The 18513-nt window shown below is 34.3% G+C and overlaps 2 protein-coding genes across 3 annotated transcripts; both read left to right on the top strand.

Moving 5' to 3' along the window:
• Positions 1-1780: 1780 nt before the first annotated feature.
• adprm (ADP-ribose/CDP-alcohol diphosphatase, manganese-dependent) lies at positions 1781-4204 on the top strand. Its single transcript, XM_051123702.1, has 3 exons — positions 1781-2501; positions 3246-3368; positions 3829-4204. The coding sequence occupies exons 1-3, from the start codon at positions 1871-1873 to the stop codon at positions 4116-4118; spliced, it is 1044 nt and encodes a 347-aa protein (XP_050979659.1). The 5' UTR covers positions 1781-1870; the 3' UTR covers positions 4119-4204.
• Positions 4205-5305: 1101 nt separating this feature from the next.
• Positions 5306-18023, top strand: map2k4b (mitogen-activated protein kinase kinase 4b). Of its 2 annotated transcripts, XM_051124007.1 has the most exons (13): positions 5306-5638; positions 7580-7615; positions 7991-8023; positions 8372-8474; positions 8785-8959; positions 10384-10503; positions 10599-10718; positions 12594-12645; positions 12805-12932; positions 13010-13087; positions 13481-13629; positions 13751-13796; positions 15159-18023. In XM_051124007.1, the coding sequence occupies exons 1-13, from the start codon at positions 5545-5547 to the stop codon at positions 15270-15272; spliced, it is 1248 nt and encodes a 415-aa protein (XP_050979964.1). In that variant the 5' UTR covers positions 5306-5544; the 3' UTR covers positions 15273-18023. The 2 variants fall into 2 exon arrangements, with proteins under 2 accessions (XP_050979964.1, XP_050979965.1); XM_051124008.1 differs by lacking the exon at positions 7991-8023.
• The last annotated feature ends 490 nt before the right edge of the window (positions 18024-18513 follow it).

Here is an 18513-nt window from a genome sequence, read left to right as displayed (position 1 = left end):
CGTTTACATATGTTTTGCGTATATGTAGCATGTGTACATCAAACATCAAAGTAACTGAATACATTCAACCTGCTTGCGTTAAATAAACGCAACATTGTGCCTTTGGAATAGATTTAATGCACTGATTCTTAAGTACATGGGCAAAATGGACTGCAACTCTGAAGAAAAACAAATATTTATAAAATATACTATAAACAATATAAATAATAGCAATTTCAACATTCACTTCAATATAAATGAATTGAAAACACAACTCAAACTGATTTTCAGCTCCATTTATCTGTAATTAAAAAGTGTTAGACACTTTCACAGTGTTGACAATAGCTACCATATTTTGCACATTACTGTAGCCATGTGGTTTTCTAGTCTTGTTGGCTATTAATAGACCATGGCTTACTTTAAACGAAGGACTATCTATAAAGTTTCTGTGATGTGGGTGATGGGTTTTCATGGTTATTGTGTGTCATAGAGAAGCATTACGTACTTTCCTGCTCACGAAATGAATATTCATCTGTTGGAAAAGTCCAAATGATGTAAGTTAACTCACACTTAGCCTACAGGAGCTACCGATGTGAAACCGAATGGAAATATATTAATCACTTTGCCAGCTTGGTCAGAGAACTGTAGTGTTCTTGTGACATAGGCCTACACCACGAGTTCTGAACTTTTTAAAGCGGACGTATTGTGTTACAGATGTGTTATCCACCTTATTTTTCCTGAGTGGGCGCGGGGATTTGTAAATTTTATGTGGACGGCTTCCGGTCCCATCCGCTTCCAGCTATTTTTAGCTGTACAAAACAGCTCGTTTTGCTGCTTGATATATATTAGAATGTCTTATTATTTTAGTGTATTATCTTATTTATGATCACAGTGATTTGTAGTGCAAACAGTTTTACTGTTTACTGCACTTTGTTATTCTTCTCCCTATCTCTCTACAGCGGCCAATAAACCGGAAGTCTCGCACATTCAGAGAAAACGGCTTACGTCCGCGTTAAAAAATAATAAAACCGTCGGGCTTTGTGTTGTATAGAAGCTCGTTACCTCCACATAATTACAAATGGTGACTTTCTTCTCAGTTTGTCTCACTTTTTTTATTATTATTTTTTATTTTTGTCTCAACGGAATAAAAAAAATATTGCAATTCTGAGCTATATCTCACAATTATAAGTTTTCCCCGCAGAGTTCATAAGTTTACATCTTACAATTATTTTATTCGCCACAGAATAAAAAAAAATAGAAAAGTAATTGTGACTTTCTACCTCACAATTCTGACTTTTCTTCGATGTCGTAATTCTATGTCTTGCAATTATTTTTTCCCCTCAGAACTGCGAGAAAAACAGAATGGAAATATATTAATCATGTGGACAGCTTGATCTCGGTTGTCTGTTATCGCAATTGTTTTTGTTTTGTTTTGTTTTTTTGTCTCAGAATAACAAATAAATAAATAAATACAATTCTGAGCTTATATCTCGCAGTTCTGGATTTTTCTATGTTTCTCTGAGTTTGCATCTCGCCACGAAATAATAAAAAAAAAGAAGTTATTGTGACTTTCTCACAATTCTGACTTTTCTTCGATGTCGAAATTTTATGTCTCGTAATTATTTTTTTTCCCTCAGATCTGCGAAGGGAAAAAAAAAACAGTCCAATTTGTAAGATAAAAAAAAATCCCCGTTATTTTCTTTTTTATTATTATTATTACTTGGGCTTCTATAGTTCGCTTACAGTATGGATTACAGTATTTGTTTTGAAACCCCCCCGCAAACACGTGATGGTACGATCCAAGAGCTGTCAAAGGACGCCAAGCATTCGCTTTCATGCGCTAGTTATGGTTACATGACAACTCTCACTATATAGACTGCGTTTAAACTGTATGCTCAGGATTTCTAGGAAATTATTGATCTATTTATCCAGCGGAACTGCGCACAAACCCATCAGGAGAGCAGCGATGGAGGATGGCGCGCAGCCGGTGTTCGCGTTCGGGATCATCGCGGACATACAGTACGCGGATATAGAGGACGGTTTAAACTTTCTACGAACGCGCAAACGCTTCTATAGGAACAGCATTCAGCTGCTGCGCAACGCAACGCGCCGCTGGGAAGAGCAGCGCGTCAAGTGCGTCCTTCAGCTGGGGGACATTATTGATGGGTTTAATAAGCGTCATGACGCTTCAGAACAGGCTCTAGACACAGTTATCAAGGAGTTTGAAAAGAGCTCGGCGGATGTACATCACGTATGGGGGAATCACGAGTTTTACAACTTCTGCAGGGAAACTCTACTCGCTTCCTCGCTCAACAGCGCGGCGAAAGCCGGATGCGGAAGTGACCTCATGGCTGACGACATTTACGCGTACGAGTTCAGCCCCGCCCCTGGGTTTCGGTTCGTGGTGTTGGACTCGTATGACGTCAGCTTGATCGGGAGAGACGAGAGCAGCGAGAAATACAAACGATCATTGAAACTCCTGCAGGAACACAACGACAACCCTGATCTCAACCACCCGCCAGGTGCTGCAGCCAAACCTGTGTGTGATTAGTGAAAGACAGTGAAACTAGAAAATTAAACAAAGAACAAAAAATGAACAGATAACATGTGAATTATATTTTAAAGAATTGCATTGGGAAATGCACAGCTGAAGCATATGCTGGTCCATTAAAAAAAAAAAAAAAAAAAAAAAAATATATATATATATATATATATATATAGCATTCCATCATTGGCTTACCAATGGATCCTTTGCACTAAAAATGGGTGCCGTCATAATAAGAGAACATTATGAACTACACAAAGCATTTTTATGGATTATGGACTTTTCATCTTTTTATCTAAAAATGTCTTAATGATGGATTTGTTTCTTACAAACGTTCAGCTTTTGGCTTCACAAGACGTTAAATAATGTACTGGAGTGGTGTGGATTATTGTGATGTATTTATCAGCTGTTTGGCTCTCATTCTGACGGCACCCATTCACTGCAGAGGATACATTGGTGAGCAGGTGATGGAATGCCGAATATAGATCCTGGAAAAAATGCGTGATCAAGACGTGACTTCAGAAGTACATTAGTGAGTGATGTCGAATCAGTTTTACAGAAAAGACTGTTTGGAGCGGCTCGACATGCAATTTTATCACGTTTACTTTACATAGTCATGGTGAAACATTTCAGTGTGTAAACAAACAACTAGTGCTGTTGGGGTGAATTAAAGCCAGTTAAACACACACTGAGTACAGCTTGTTTATGTGCTTTCTTACAGTGTTTTATGGCTTGGAACAAAGGTTTGTGAAATTTAATGGCGGATTCAGCCGAGAGCAGCTGCTGTGGCTCGATGAAGTCTTAACTCTTGCTGACCAGAAACAGGAGAGAGTAACCGTCTTTAGTAAGTATATACTCTTTTTATATGCTTTTAAAATCTTCTCAGGTCTTTACAGTACTTAGTAACTTTACTAATCAACCTTTTGCAAAACAAATGTCTTTTACTCACCTAGGCTGCATTTATTTGATTAAAAATACAGTAAAAACTATGAAATATTATTGCAGTTTTAAAAGAGGTGTTAATAATTAGGAAATTTAGAAATCAGCATATTAGAATAATTTCTAAAGGATCACGACGACACTGTTGACTGAAGTAAGGATTCTGAAAATTCAGCTTTGATCACAGCAGTTAATTACAATTTAACATATATTCACATAGAAAACAGTTATTTTAAATTGCAGTAATATTTTATAATTTGACTGTGTTTTTGCTCATAAATGCAGCCTTGGTGAGCAGAACGTCATTCAAGCCATTTAAAAATCATGCTCCCGAACTTAATACTGTATATTGTGCATTTGTGCAGGTCATCTTCCCGTTCATCCGAATGCCACAGACCCCATCTGTCTGGCGTGGAACTACGAGGCCATGCTGTCCATGCTGCGCTCTCATAAGAGTGTGGTTTGCTTCATGGCGGGACACGATCATGATGGAGGATATTACGTTGATGAGTCTGGCGTTCACCACATCACGCTGGAGGGGGTGATTGAAACACGTCCAGACAGTAATGCCTTTGGGACAGTTTATGTCTATGAGGACCAGATGGTTCTGAAGGGCAGCGGAAGGATATCAGACAAGGTTCTCAAGTATCCATGAGTGGAAAGTATTTATGAACTGACAGGGGAGAAGATTAGTGTCAATGAAGAATGGAATGGAAAATAATAAACAAGCACTCTTCTGTATGATCATCTTAGTTTCTGCTTCCATTTAATGTTAAATCTGATATTTGTAAACCTATTCAGATGTTTTCATATGTAACACTGTTACCAACAAAAGCTACATAAATACTGACAAATTAAATGAAAAACAACAAAACATAATGGGGTAATTCACTGCTGACAAGCTGGGATTTTAATAAAAGTTGGCCATCTATGCAATAGAAACATAAAACAGGGCCATAGCGAGGAAAACTACAGCACCCATAATGCACTGGGGTCGATCTGACGATCCGTGAGCGGGATACAAAAATGCGGAAGTACGATCTGTAGTTTTCACAAAAGTCCTGGAGCTGTCAAAAGTGACGCGTTTTACGTCATCCAGCAGACGTTTGCTGACAAATAAACGGGAATAATTTGGTGCAGATAATACACATTGTTCATTTACTTATACCGACATTGTAACAGTGCAAAGCTGGCTGAAAATCGGCGAACTTCTACTTCAATATTAGAAACGTGCGACAATAAACACGAAACACGCAATGAATACATTTACATTGTATATAGACTATACGAAGAGGAAATAAATAGAAAATCAATTATATATAGATTTCATCAGCGACAATTTAAATATAAAACCAAATGTGCATGTAATTTTAGTATATAAATATTACATAAATATGAATTAAATAATTCAATTTATTCTATTATATACGTAGTGTATGTATGTAATTAAATAAAATTTAATTTTATATATGTATACTTCTTTATTAGTATAATTTTAGATTTTAGATTTTCAGAGCAACAGAAATCAAAACAAAAAATGGGAAAAATAATATAATATGCAATGAATAAAACAGGTTTTACATTGCATATATTCTATATGAGGAGGAAATCGATGTAAAATTGTTTTTAATTAATATATATATATATATATATATATATATATATGTATGTATATTATTTTTTTTATATACTGTATTTTGACATATAAACGTCTATTTTTTAATTTAATATTTTATTATTTCACATAAATGTAATTTTTTTGTGATTCTTGGATGACCCTCGATTCACGAATCCCCCTTGAGCGGGGAGTTATCGTGCACCTGGCAACCCCAAAGCCAGCGCTGGCGCTCAGCAGCGAAAGACTGAGGTGCCGTTACTGCTAACTGAAGCTGGCTGTTCTGTCCCGCCTTACGACCGTTTAACCCCCTCGCTTCTAAACTTAACCGAATGGGGTGCGGAAAGCCTGTCGGTTCGCTGCAGTAGTCGCGTGTGTTGAGTGTCCAGCGTGAATCCAGTGTCCGAAGGGTCAATCCGCCTCATTGCAGCCGCTAGAGCCGCTGCTGGAATCAAACAGATCCACAATGGCGACTCCCAGTCCCAGCACCAATTCACCAACTAGCGCTGCGGGATCCGCCTTACACACGCAACACTTAACGACAATGAGCAACATGCAGGGTAAGAGACACAAATACAGTGTGAAGCGGCTAATGAGCCGTTATTCACTGGTGCGGCGCGAACGCAGCGGAACGCGTTTAGGCCGCGCGCTCCCGCGCCGATGCTTCAGTGTTTACAGTGTCACATGAACGCGAAGCTCCATGATAATGTCTCTCATAAGCGTCTGTATGAGATTGTACTGCTGGTGTTTGAGCTGGTGTGTTGTACTGAGGCTGTAGGCCTGTGCAGTGGCTCATGCAGCCTTTCTAGGCATCATATCCATGCTAGATGTGCTGCTCTGGTGGCCCAAAGCGCTATGTAGACAGCTCGCTAGGCTTCTCTACACGACTCTTGCTCTTTATCACCACTGTAATAGAATCAGTACTGATGTTTTATAGATAAATGATAGTTCTAATTGATATTCATATATAAGTTGTGGATATTTCGTTTGTAGGTTAAAGGAGAAGTCCACTTTCAGAACAACAATTTACTAAATATTTACTCACCCTCTTGTCATCCAAGATGTTCATGTCTTTCTGTCTTCAGTCCTGAAGAAATTGTGGTTTTTGAGGAAAGCATTTCAGAATTTTTCTCCATATAATGGGCTTCATTGGTGCCCCAATTTTGAACTTCCAAAATGCAGTTTAAATGCAGTTAAAATTTTGTTTACTTTTCAAGCACAAAAGCTTGTGTAGCACAGGCTCTGGGATGCGCGTCCACGACGCTACATACTATTGAATCATGTTGAAAGGTCACGACAGACCCAGTGTTTACAAAGCGAACGCGCAAAGACTAAGGAAGTGCAAGCAAGTCAAACGCTGTTTACAAACAAAAAGGTACAACAATGTTGGACGATTCTGAAGTTGTAGGAGAAAATGAGATGGATTTTCACCATACTCTACTTTTTTGAGCCAGAGTACACAAACAATGAACTTAGACGTGATTCGTAGCGTAATGAACGCGCATCCCAGAGCATTGTGCTACACAGGCTTTTGTGCTTAAAAAGTATACAAATTTTTATTTTTCCAAAAGACCAATTGTTTCGCTAGATAATACCCTTCTTCCTTGGCTGGGATCCCTTTGAAGCCACATTTAAACTACATTTTGGAAGTTCAAAATGGGGGGGAACAATCAAAGTCCATTATATGGAGAAAAATTCTGAAATGCTTTCCTCAAAGACCATAATTTCTTCAAGACATGAACATCTTGGATGACAAGAGGGTGAGTAAATTATTTGTAAATTGTTGTTCTGGAAGTGGACTTCTCCTTTAAGTGAAAAAAGTATTTCACTGCACTCTATTCAGTGTTAGTGTAATATCACTGATGTTTTATTTCCATATTAATTTTGAAGTTTTTGTATTTTTATATGTTTTGTCATTTTTATTAATTATATTTTTGTTAATATTTTGGATTTGATTTAAATTTTTTATATTCCGTGTGTTTACGTGTGTTAATTTTTTAAAGTTTTAGTATTTTATGATGTGATTTTTTTTTTTTTCGTTTTCTTTTTTGTTATTTTTAGATATGTCTATAATTATTTTTTTATTTTAGTTAATGCTAGCTGAAATAAATCAATTTTATTTTTTATATTTTATTTTTTATATTTATTTATTTATTTTATTTCAAGCATTTATTTTTTATGTGTGTGTGTATGTATGTATGTATGCATGCATTTATTTATTATTATTTTTTTATGATTTTAGTTTCAGTTAACTATAATAACCCTGATACTATGTATGTGACAAATTCTAATTTAGATTTTTTTTTTATTATTATTTATTTAGTCAGTTTTTGACAATTTTGGGCATACTAATGTATTACAGGAGCCCAAAGACTGTTTAATAGTGGCCGTTTATATCTCATGTATTTGGTTTAAGATGATCATAACAGGTCAGGTCCAGTCTGATTGTGGTCTGGTGGTTTGTGTTATTAGTAAGTGAATGATTTCCCCTCCTCATTCAGATTCCAATACATGCTGGAGGTGTCAGAATGAAACAGGTAAAGCAGCTCACAAACACATTACACACTTATTTACACCATCATCAGTTCAGTTTATGTGCAAGCTTGTTTCCACCTCAGAATAAAAAAAGGTCATTGCTGCATTTTGTCTCACAGTTCTGAGTATTCCGAGTTTATATCTATATATATTGTTTCCACCATAAAAAAAAAGGTATTTTAAAATGTAATGAGTTTATATCTCAGAATTGTCTGAACTGTGAGATACAAAGTCAGAATTATGAGATAAAAAGTTACAATTTCCTTTTTATTTTTTTAATTTAATGTTTATTTTATTTTGTTTCACAAATAAGCATCCATAACTTTATCATCAGTTGCATGGATTTTCAGCATTTTTTTTTTTTTCTTTTTCTTTAGGATTTCAGATCAATCTGTCTGGAGTAACCCAAAGTAAGCAGATTTTCTGTGCTGTTATAATGATTTGTTTCATTTAACGCCAGTGTGCTTTCTGCTACAGATGCAGTTTAAGACCAAAATGACATACAAATAAAATACCCTAAATAGTTTACTCTTTTTGTCCTTGCAGAAGATAAACAGACTTCTCTTTAAAAAGCCACACAGTTTGAGCTGTTTTCTGAAATCATCTCATATTTTGATTCTCAGTTATATTCATATTCTTTTCTTTCTGCATGTTTTCTGTTAAATTAAATTCTTTAAATGTTTTGTTTTTAAATACAAATCATAAAAAGGTATTCATTACCCTTAGCAATCTGAAGTTAACGTTTTTCTCTTTTACAGGTAAACGCAAAGCACTTAAGTTAAACTTTGCGAATCCGCCAGTCAAACCGACCGCACGACTCCCCATCACGACGGCTAACCCTCCGTTCCAGAATCCACACATGTGAGTGCATCGCATTTAAGATTTCATTCACTGCTAATATTTCGTTAAAGGTCACGTGTGTCATTTTTATGTTAAATATGCAGAGAAACTGTAAGTAATGTGTTAAAAACATGGATCAATCATGGCTGTTTGTAGTCTGACACTCCAGCACTGGCTCAGCCAATGGTGTGATATTGGGGGTGGGACTATCTGTTTGACCAACCAATGACAGATAGGCAGAGTTTGGGAAACTGTGTGGCAACAGTCATTATTTTGGCAGTTCAATTTATGCTGTTTTTCTCTGTGTAAAAGTGCCACTTTTGCGTTTCAGAGAACGGCTGCGGACACACAGCATCGAGTCCTCAGGGAAGCTGAAGATTTCTCCAGAGCAGCATTGTGACTTCACGGCCGAGGACCTCAAGGACCTGGGGGAGATTGGGAGAGGAGCGTACGGATCCGTCAACAAGATGGTGCACAAACCCAGTGGACAGATCATGGCTGTCAAGGTGATTTACATTATATGTGCTTTATAATCACTTTTTGAAGTATCAAAATGGAATAATTCATACACCTTTTTTTGTAATTATTAAAATGATAAAACAGTAGAAAGTCTTTTAGATACTGATGTTTTGGTACCGAAACTCCATTCGTTTTCTCCTTAGGGAATCTAATTTTTAGCAGTAAGTGATAAACTTTTAAAGGACCCATCAGTTCATATAAAATTAATTTCTGTTTAAATAATTGTTTAATAGCAGAATTCATGGTCAGAAACTACATTACCCATAATGTTGTACCGAAAATTCCACCAATCAGTGTCACGGTGAGCAAAGTGCACTAAAAGAGATTTTTAGCTCTGCCCACTCCCATGAAGCACCATGAATGATGTAACTGAGTCAGTCTCTTTACGGTATTTTAATTTTTTTTTTTTAATTGAGATAAAAATTAGATAAGATTAAAGACAGAAAAGAGTGTTGGTGCCAATAGCCTCGTTGTTAGTGTGCTGACATATAGCACAGTTGCGCTGCGGGCATCCCGAGTTCGAATCCCAGATCGTGGACCTTTCCCGATCCCACCCCCTTCTCTCTCTCCCACTTCGCTTCCTGTCCAACTACACTGTCCTATCTAAATAACAGCATAAAAACGCCAAAAAAAGACAGAAAAGAGTGAGAAGAAAACAGGGATGAACATATAATCCAAAACAAAGGACTGAGATATAAATAAACATAATACATACAATGCAAAGAGGATCCACAGCCTTTCATTATGCATACACACATTTTAGATATATATTTTATATGTATGTATGTATATATATATATATATATATATAGATGATGTCGTTTGCAATGCTTCATGAGATTGTAGTTCTTTTCCTTGCTGAAACTGTTCACAAAAAAGTTCACAGTCTGGTATCTTTGTCTTTTTGTCTGATTTTCAATTTTCAAATTTCTCATAGCTGTTTGGTTTATGGCTTTTACGCTTTAACAAAGAGTTTTTTTCTAATCCTTATTGATAAAGCAAAACAGAACAATACTTTGGGAACCAGTGTTGTTGAAAAAGTGGATGGCACTAATGCACTATAGAAAAACCATGGCCAATAGATTTGATAGAACTAAAACCAAGTCCATGTGTTTGTCATAATATTATCAAATGTGTGATTGCACCACCTAGAGTCAGACAGGCATCACTGCAGTGGCTGGAGTGAGACTCAGAAAAACCTACATTAGAATTTTAGGGTGGAAAATAAGCAATTAAAATCTGATCTGGTTTTCATTATAATTTCGACCATTTTCTGCTAAGAAATACTTGCATGGATCAAACATGACGAGGATCTCTGAGGAGCGTCGGTTGTGTTTGATCATCCACGCATTAAATCTGTCAGCAGGTATTTGTGATGAATCTGACCTCAGTCTTCTTGCCTTCACTGCAGCGGATTCGCTCCACTGTGGATGAGAAGGAGCAGAAACAGCTTCTGATGGATTTAGATGTAGTGATGAGGAGCAGCGACTGCCCGTATATTGTCCAGTTCTACGGAGCCCTGTTCAGAGAGGTGACGCAAACACACTGCTCTTCTCTCATCATCAATGCTTGATTGATTGTTTTTGCATTTGCTATTTGCTAACAGGACTGTATTTGTGTCTTCAGGGTGACTGCTGGATATGTATGGAACTAATGTCTACCTCCCTCGACAAATTCTACAAATATGTATATTGTGCATTAGATGATGTCATTCCAGAGGAAATATTAGGCAAAATTACATTAGCAGTAAGTCACCGGTCTCATATATTAACAAAAGCTTATGTATTGTAATAATAATAATAATATTTTTTTATAAGGAGACGTATAAAACATAATACATACATATGTATTATTATTATTATTGTAACAAAATTGTATGCTAAAAAAAAATCAAATTTGCATTTAATTATCATTAATATTAATAACAATATTATAGACTGACAACAGTATTTTTTAAATAAAATTAATGAATACAAATTAATTTATTATTATATTAAATAATGATCATCATTTATAGTAAATTAAAAAATATTTTGTATTATTAATATATAAGTATTACTAATACTGTTTATTATTATTAATAATCTAATAATCTAAATAATTATTATAATAACATTTGTTATTAGAACAAGATGTGTATATATAATTTTAAACACATAATGCACATATTTTATTATTATTAGTAGTAGTATTTTAAACGTTTATATTTTTATAAACATTTATTAAATATACATATTACTATTATCATTAATATTGTTATAAATAATAATTATAATAATTGTTTTAATTAATAAAACATAATATTCTTATAATTATTATAAATCATAATAACAAGAATACTTTTGTAATAACCTAATATAATAATAATAATTTTAACAACAAAAAAAAACAGTGATGATAATAATAGTAGTTATTGTTATAAGTAATGATTATAATGAACAATTATAAAAATATTTTGTTATAATTAAATGTTTAAAATATAATATAACTGATTTTTACAACATACATTTATTATTATTATTATTATTATTATTATTATTAATGTAACAAACATTTTATTTTTATATTTAATGGTTATTATTAGTAGTAAAAACAATATTATTCATAATAACAATACTTTCTTAATAAAATTAATAAAATATATTTTATTTTGTATTATTATTATTAACTATAATACTGATTATATTATTATTATTATTATTGTTGTTGTTGTTATAATAAATAATGATTATAATAATATTTTTGTTATTAGAGCAAAATGTACATATAATTTATGAAATGTAATACATGTATATTGTTTTGTTATAATAATTTATTAAACATACTTATTATTATTATTATTATAAATAATGATAACAATAATACGTTTTATAATGACATATATAATATACTTTTATTAATAATTTTAACAACTACAATGATAATAATTATTATAAGTAATGATTATAATAAATTATTGTAATATTTTTGTTATAATTAAATTTATTAAACATAATAAATAATTTTGTTATTAATATAATTAGGGATGTGACGAGACGAGACCAGTCATATCTCGCGAGATCTCGTGACGATATCCTCCCAAAACGTTTTGCGGTGTTTACATTAGAGCTGCACGTGAGAAGCACGTTTTGTTGCTGCCCATGTTAATGAATCAGAGGGTCGGGGTAAATGTGAACGCAGAAAGAGCAACACAAACAGTCTTTTCAACCACATTATAATCATTATTTCTGTGTAACAGACATTTAAATAATAGAAGCACTGGGATAAAAGTTTTTAGTTTGGGTATAAACACCCCAAAACAAAAGTGTCTTAACATTTGTATGTATAGTAACGCTTATCCTCTTCCGCCTGGAAAGACAAACATATTAATATATTATCCCTATTTTCCCTATATATGTCATCATTGAGGATTTCTTAAGAAAAGTTTAAAAATCTCATTTCGTCTCGGTCTCATGAACCCTGTCTCGTGTCGTGGGATAAGTGTCTCGTCACACCCCTAAATATAATTGATTGTACAAATCATATGTTTATTATTATTATTATCATCATTATTATTATTGTTATTGTTGTAGTCACATTCAGCTGACATTTTTTTTTTTTTTTTTTTTTTTTTTTTTGTAGACTGTGAAAGCACTGAATCACTTGAAAGAAAACTTGAAAATAATCCACAGAGGTGAGTGGCCAAGCATCAACACATTTACAGCTGGCTGAAGCAATTACACCATTAAATCAATTTTAGCATTTTGAATACAGGTTTTGCAGTGAGTTTTCAGAGGCTCGGTGTCAGAATCTGAAGTGAAGGCTTGAAATGTTCTTTTACTGTGTTTTTCAGACATCAAACCCTCCAACATTCTCCTGGATAGAAACGGCAACATTAAGCTGTGCGATTTTGGCATCAGCGGGCAGCTGGTCGACTCCATCGCCAAGACCAGAGATGCCGGCTGTAGACCGTACATGGCTGTGAGCGTCATATTCTGCTCCTCTAATAAACATTATGTGCACTTACAGCATATGATGATGTTATTGTGTTTTTATAGCCCGAACGGATTGACCCCAGCGCCTCCAGACAGGGTTATGACGTCCGCTCGGATGTGTGGAGTTTGGGAATCACGCTGGTTCGTATCTCTTATCTCTTTTTCTCCCTCACATACATATATCATGTAATAATTAGGACTGTCAAGCAATTAAATAAAAAAAAAAAAAATTAATTAAATAATGTGCCGATTACAAAATCGAATTAACTGCAAATTAATTTAATTATTATTGTTAAATGAGAAAAGTATTGAATAGAGATTACAGAAAGCTTTAGAAGTAAATATTTTGATTGAGCATAAATAATGATAATAAGTGGGAATTAATGCTATTTCAGATTATTATTGAAATTATTATTATTTTTTAAATAAAGCAATACTAAAGCGGCAGTAGGTGGCAGTGTGTCACTTTCTTAATGAGTGAGTCATTGAATCATTCACTCAACCGATTCATTCCAACATGTGCTTGTGTTGCAGTATGAGCTGGCGACAGGACGCTTCCCGTACCCCAAATGGAACAGCGTGTTTGATCAGCTGACGCAGGTGGTAAAGGGAGACCCACCGCAGCTCAGCAACTCTGAGGAGAGGCAGTTTTCACCCAAATTCATCCAGTTTGTCAATCTATGGTGCGTTCACATGTGGCTGAGCTGTTTTCCTGTGCTTTGAAGGAATATGAGTGTAAAACAAGCATGTTTCTTTGCTAACCTGGTCATGTGACATGTATTTGTTTGATCATGTGTCTTCCAGCCTTACAAAGGACGAGTCAAAAAGGCCAAAGTACAGAGAACTGCTGGTATGTCAAACCTGCGTTTGTTTAAATGTTTAAATAACAGCCTTTGAACATATTGATTTCATGTGAAAAAAGTTTTTAATTGAAAATGCATGCCTGACTTAATTTTTAGGGATGCTATATTAGACCAATATCTGGTTATTGGTCAATTTTAGATTTTTTTTTTTTTTTTTTAAATATCAGTTTTTGTTATAATAAAACTAATAATACATAAAATATTTATTATAGGGCTGTCAAAAGATAAATCGTCATTAATCGCATACAAAATAAAAGTTTGAGTTTGCCTAATATATGTGTGTATTGTGTGTAATTATGATGTATATGTAAATACATAATAAGCATTCATATATATATATATATATATATTTAAGAAGTATATGTATTTACTTATATATTTTTAAAATTTGTTATATAAAAATAAAACTATTTTGTACATATTTCTCTTATATACATTAATTTGTGTTTATTTATATATACACATAATAATTACACACTGTACACATATATTAGACAAACTTTTGTATGCGATTAATCTTTTCATAGCCCTAATTTTTTTATTATTATTATTATTATGTCTTTTTTGTTTTTTGCACTACAGCTAATTGTACATGCTAATTTACAAAATCCTTGTTTCACATTGTTGACCTTTGCTGCTTACATAAAATTTTTATAATCAAAAATTTTAATAACACTGATATTTGATGTATACTGCTACTGTTATTTACCACAATCAAATAACAAATAACATTTTTTTTAAGTGTTTGTTTTTAATTAACTTTTTTAATATTAGATTTCAGAATATTTTGCAACATTGACAGTCATTGAACTGAATTGAATCAACTTTAAATTGAATTACGCTAAACAATAATGCTAATATTTTCTTCTGTAGAGCTGCTTTCAGCTGAATTGAAAAAACAATGCATTATATTATTATTATTATTGTTCAATTTTTTATTATTCTGCATAATGATGATGTTTTTGTTACAATAAAACATATAAAACAATACATTATCTTTATTTTTATTGTTATCATTCACTCTTTGATTATTATAAATAATGCTAGAAAGGATATAATAAAAAAAAGATGCATTGTATTAATAATATTTATTATTATATTGATTTTATTAAATTAACATTGACATTAACAGTGATTTTCTTGTTTAATGCTGTGAAGCTGCTTTGAAATGATCTGTATTGTATAAATCGCTGTAGAAATAAATGTGATTTGACAAAATAGTGTAGCATTTTAAAATCAGCGATTTATCGGGTATTTACTATAGCATGAAAATAATGATCTGTGTTGTCTAGAACTGTAATAGTGATTTGTTCCCTAAACATGTGTTTGTGCTTCTGTATTTCCTGCAGAAGCATCCGTTCATCCTGATGTATGAAGAGCGGGTCGTGGACGTGGCCAGTTATGTCTGCAGGATTCTGGGTGAAATGCCGGCGTCTCCCAGCTCGCCAATGTATGTGGACTGATGGTGAGCGGCCTGTTGGGAACACGTGACGGTCCGGCCACCATTTGGTGTACATACAGCGCCTCACACGAAACACACGGCCCTTCACCAGCTCTCATTTCACTGCATTTTACTGCAGCACATCCTGCTCTCAACATTTGACCCTAGAGTTCAAAGCACTGAAACTCTATTTCAAAGTGCCACATTAAAACACTCGTGCCACTTTTTGTGCTGTAATGTGGCTTTTGCAAAATCGGAGTCGGAGAACAAACGTTGTGTGTAGGATTTGTTCCTCGTTTGTGAAATGAGAGTCCTGGTTAAGGGTCTTGAGTATTTCTGCAAGACACCGTAATTGTACTTTCACTTAAGTGATTGCGTTTAAAGAGAAATACTTCCCCAAAAACATCTTGTGCAATAAGAATCGGCTCTCATTTAAAAGCCATTTACATCATGGTGTGTAAACAAGCTTCAGATTTAGCAAAACAGCCTTTTGGGTTCATTGCATCATGCTACGTTCGTGTGCATGTGTGTGTGAGTGAGTGTGTGGAATCATTTCAAAATATTAAGAAGCAAAACTTGAATTTGCTCATTTAAGACAAAGACCATCAGATAAAGTTGATGTGCTTACCAAAATGAATCATAAGAGGAAACGCATCCGTACTGGTGTCTTTCTTCATACGTGTACAGACACATCACGTTACTCTCTCTTTATTTAATGAATCGGTATGCAAAGGTGTTGTTCTGCATCAATGACGTGTGTTAAAGTAGCTTTACTCGCTCAATATGCAATATAATGTCACGATGATCCAAATGGTTTTCACTTTGTCAAAGAGAATCCAGTCTGGTGTCTGAATGCAGGCGCTGCTCATCACTGTAAATGTGTATTTATACAGACCTTTCATTTCCACGTCATCAAAATAGAGGATTCACAAAGTTCCCACAAGCTCGCTTTCGGCATGTTATCAGAGGATCTGGCATGAGTTTGCGTGGGATACGGCCGATAATTCATCCATAGGTCACTTACGTACAACGTTTATCAAACATCTGATTGTATGATAACAATAAGGCGCCGGATAGTGTTCAGAGAGCGTCATGTTTTGATCTAAGACAGGCCTGGGCAAATTCGGTCCTGGAGGGCCGGTGTCCTTCCAGAGTTTAGCTCCAGCCCTGATTAAACACACCTGAACAAGCTAATCAGTGTGTTCAGGTTTACTAGAAAGCTACAAACAGGTGAGTTTTATCAGGGTTGGAGCTAAACTCTCCAGGACCAAGTTTGCCCAGGTCTGAGCTAAGCTGATGTCATTTCCTCGTTAATAGTCTTTCTTACTCCGGTTTCACGGCAGAAAATCCTCAAATGCAGTTTAAGAAAGAATAGTGTGCACGTGGCAAATCACGAATGTGGGGTGAAATAATTTTACGGGCGATGTGTATTATTATATTGTATCCAGAGTGGAAACTATGTACAGAAAAAAAATCACTGTGAAAATATTTTACGTGTACGGTGAGAAGAGTAATCTGTAAAAATTGTAAAAGGAAATGTGCAGGGATACAGCGTACTATATGTTCAGGTTCAGGTTTATATATATATATATATATATATATATATATATATTAACCTCTGACAGCTTTTTGTCTTATACACGTCACGGTTAACGAGGACATCAGCTGGTGTTATGAATATGATGAGCGTGTTTGCCTGCAGGTCAGCGGTTTATTGTCATTCTGCTCTGTTAGATCTGAACACACGATGGGCTCAATGCTAGAATAAAACCAATACTCAGCCATTCATCGTCTCACATTTATTCATCACTCAGAAATTTATAGTAAACGTGGAATTGAATGTGAAATGTTGAAGACCGATATTGCATTTTATTGTAAAACGTACTCTGATATTCTTCGAAAAATCATTTACTAGTGCACACAGTCTGACAGTATAAACAATAATCATTAAAAAGCTCAAAAGGAAGAGTTTTTTTGGTAGTCATCAAGACTGATGGAGTCGGTTTGTTCGTTTTATGTTTGTTTATTGAACTCTGGTAGAGTAATACAGCGGTGGAGACAAATACTGGGACAGTTTATATTGTAACGTTGTTCAGTGGCCAAGCAATACAAAAGCTTTCTGTCATACGTATATATTTTCCCCAGGAGAAACGAAAGAACAAGAAATAAAACAAAACCTCCATTTTCCACAGAGGTGAAGAGAAATAGTGAACATTTGTGCGGCATTAGGATCGGAGGAACCACAGCTTACATTCGATAAAAAAACAAAACTATATAACGGGAAAAAATACAAAATTGCAGAGTCACTTCTACCGGGCTGCTCCGTTCATTGGCCAATATCAAACATAAAAAAATAAAATCTACAGGAGTATGTGACATTCTTTACACAACATAAAACTTTACACACAATTCATCTTGATTATAGACCTAATATCTTAGCTGGCTGTATTAAAGGTACTGTTTGAAACTTTCATGTGTAAAAATAGAGTCTTTTATACTCTACTGTGTCTTAAATATATAAAACAGAGCTTGTTCTTGGTCTATAATGCCCTTAATGCTTATTCAGTGAACTAAAACCCAGGGTTTATTTCTTACAAAAGTGTATTTATATAAAAATGGATTGTCTGAATGATGCTTTGAGTTTCATTTCTATTGTAAGGCCTCACGGCTCTAGAAAAGGCACGGTAAAGATCTGTACAAAAGCATTCAGTGGCGCAAAATATGATTAGAAACCAGAAAATAAAAACATTTAATGAAAAAAAAAAAAAAAAAAGTCTATTCACAGCTTTTGGTGAGCTAAATATTATTTATAAAAATTGCTCTGCGAAATCAGTGACCAGTATTAAAATCTAAAACTAAAGATTTTATTTAAAACAAAAGATCTAAAAAAGTCAGGTCCCAAATTTGCCACAGTACAGTTTCACAGTTATATATTAGATTTCATTCTTCACAAGTGCTGGTAAAAATGGGCATCACAGTTAGTGACGTATTGCTTCTGCTTCAGGACGTTTTGATTGTCATTTACGATTTATACAATGTGAGGTTTCAATGAGAAACAGGGACGATAAGTCAACAAATCAATCAGACAGTATTAAAAATCTACTGTTTGTGTGTCAGAAAATGTCACCAGTGCATGTCATTTGAAAACTATCGATAAGGGAGGATGATTTTATACAATTAAATGATGGATCCGAATGCTATAGTAAACATGATTTGTTTTCACACTGGTGTCACATTGTTTTAATCACTCTTTCTTTTCGCGA

The sequence above is a fragment of the Labeo rohita genome, chromosome 12, assembly GCF_022985175.1.
Source record: "Labeo rohita strain BAU-BD-2019 chromosome 12, IGBB_LRoh.1.0, whole genome shotgun sequence".
NCBI classification, from domain to species: domain Eukaryota; kingdom Metazoa; phylum Chordata; class Actinopteri; order Cypriniformes; family Cyprinidae; genus Labeo; species Labeo rohita.
The sequence above is the reverse complement of the archived record's forward strand: the minus strand, read 5'-3'. Positions and strand labels throughout refer to the sequence as shown.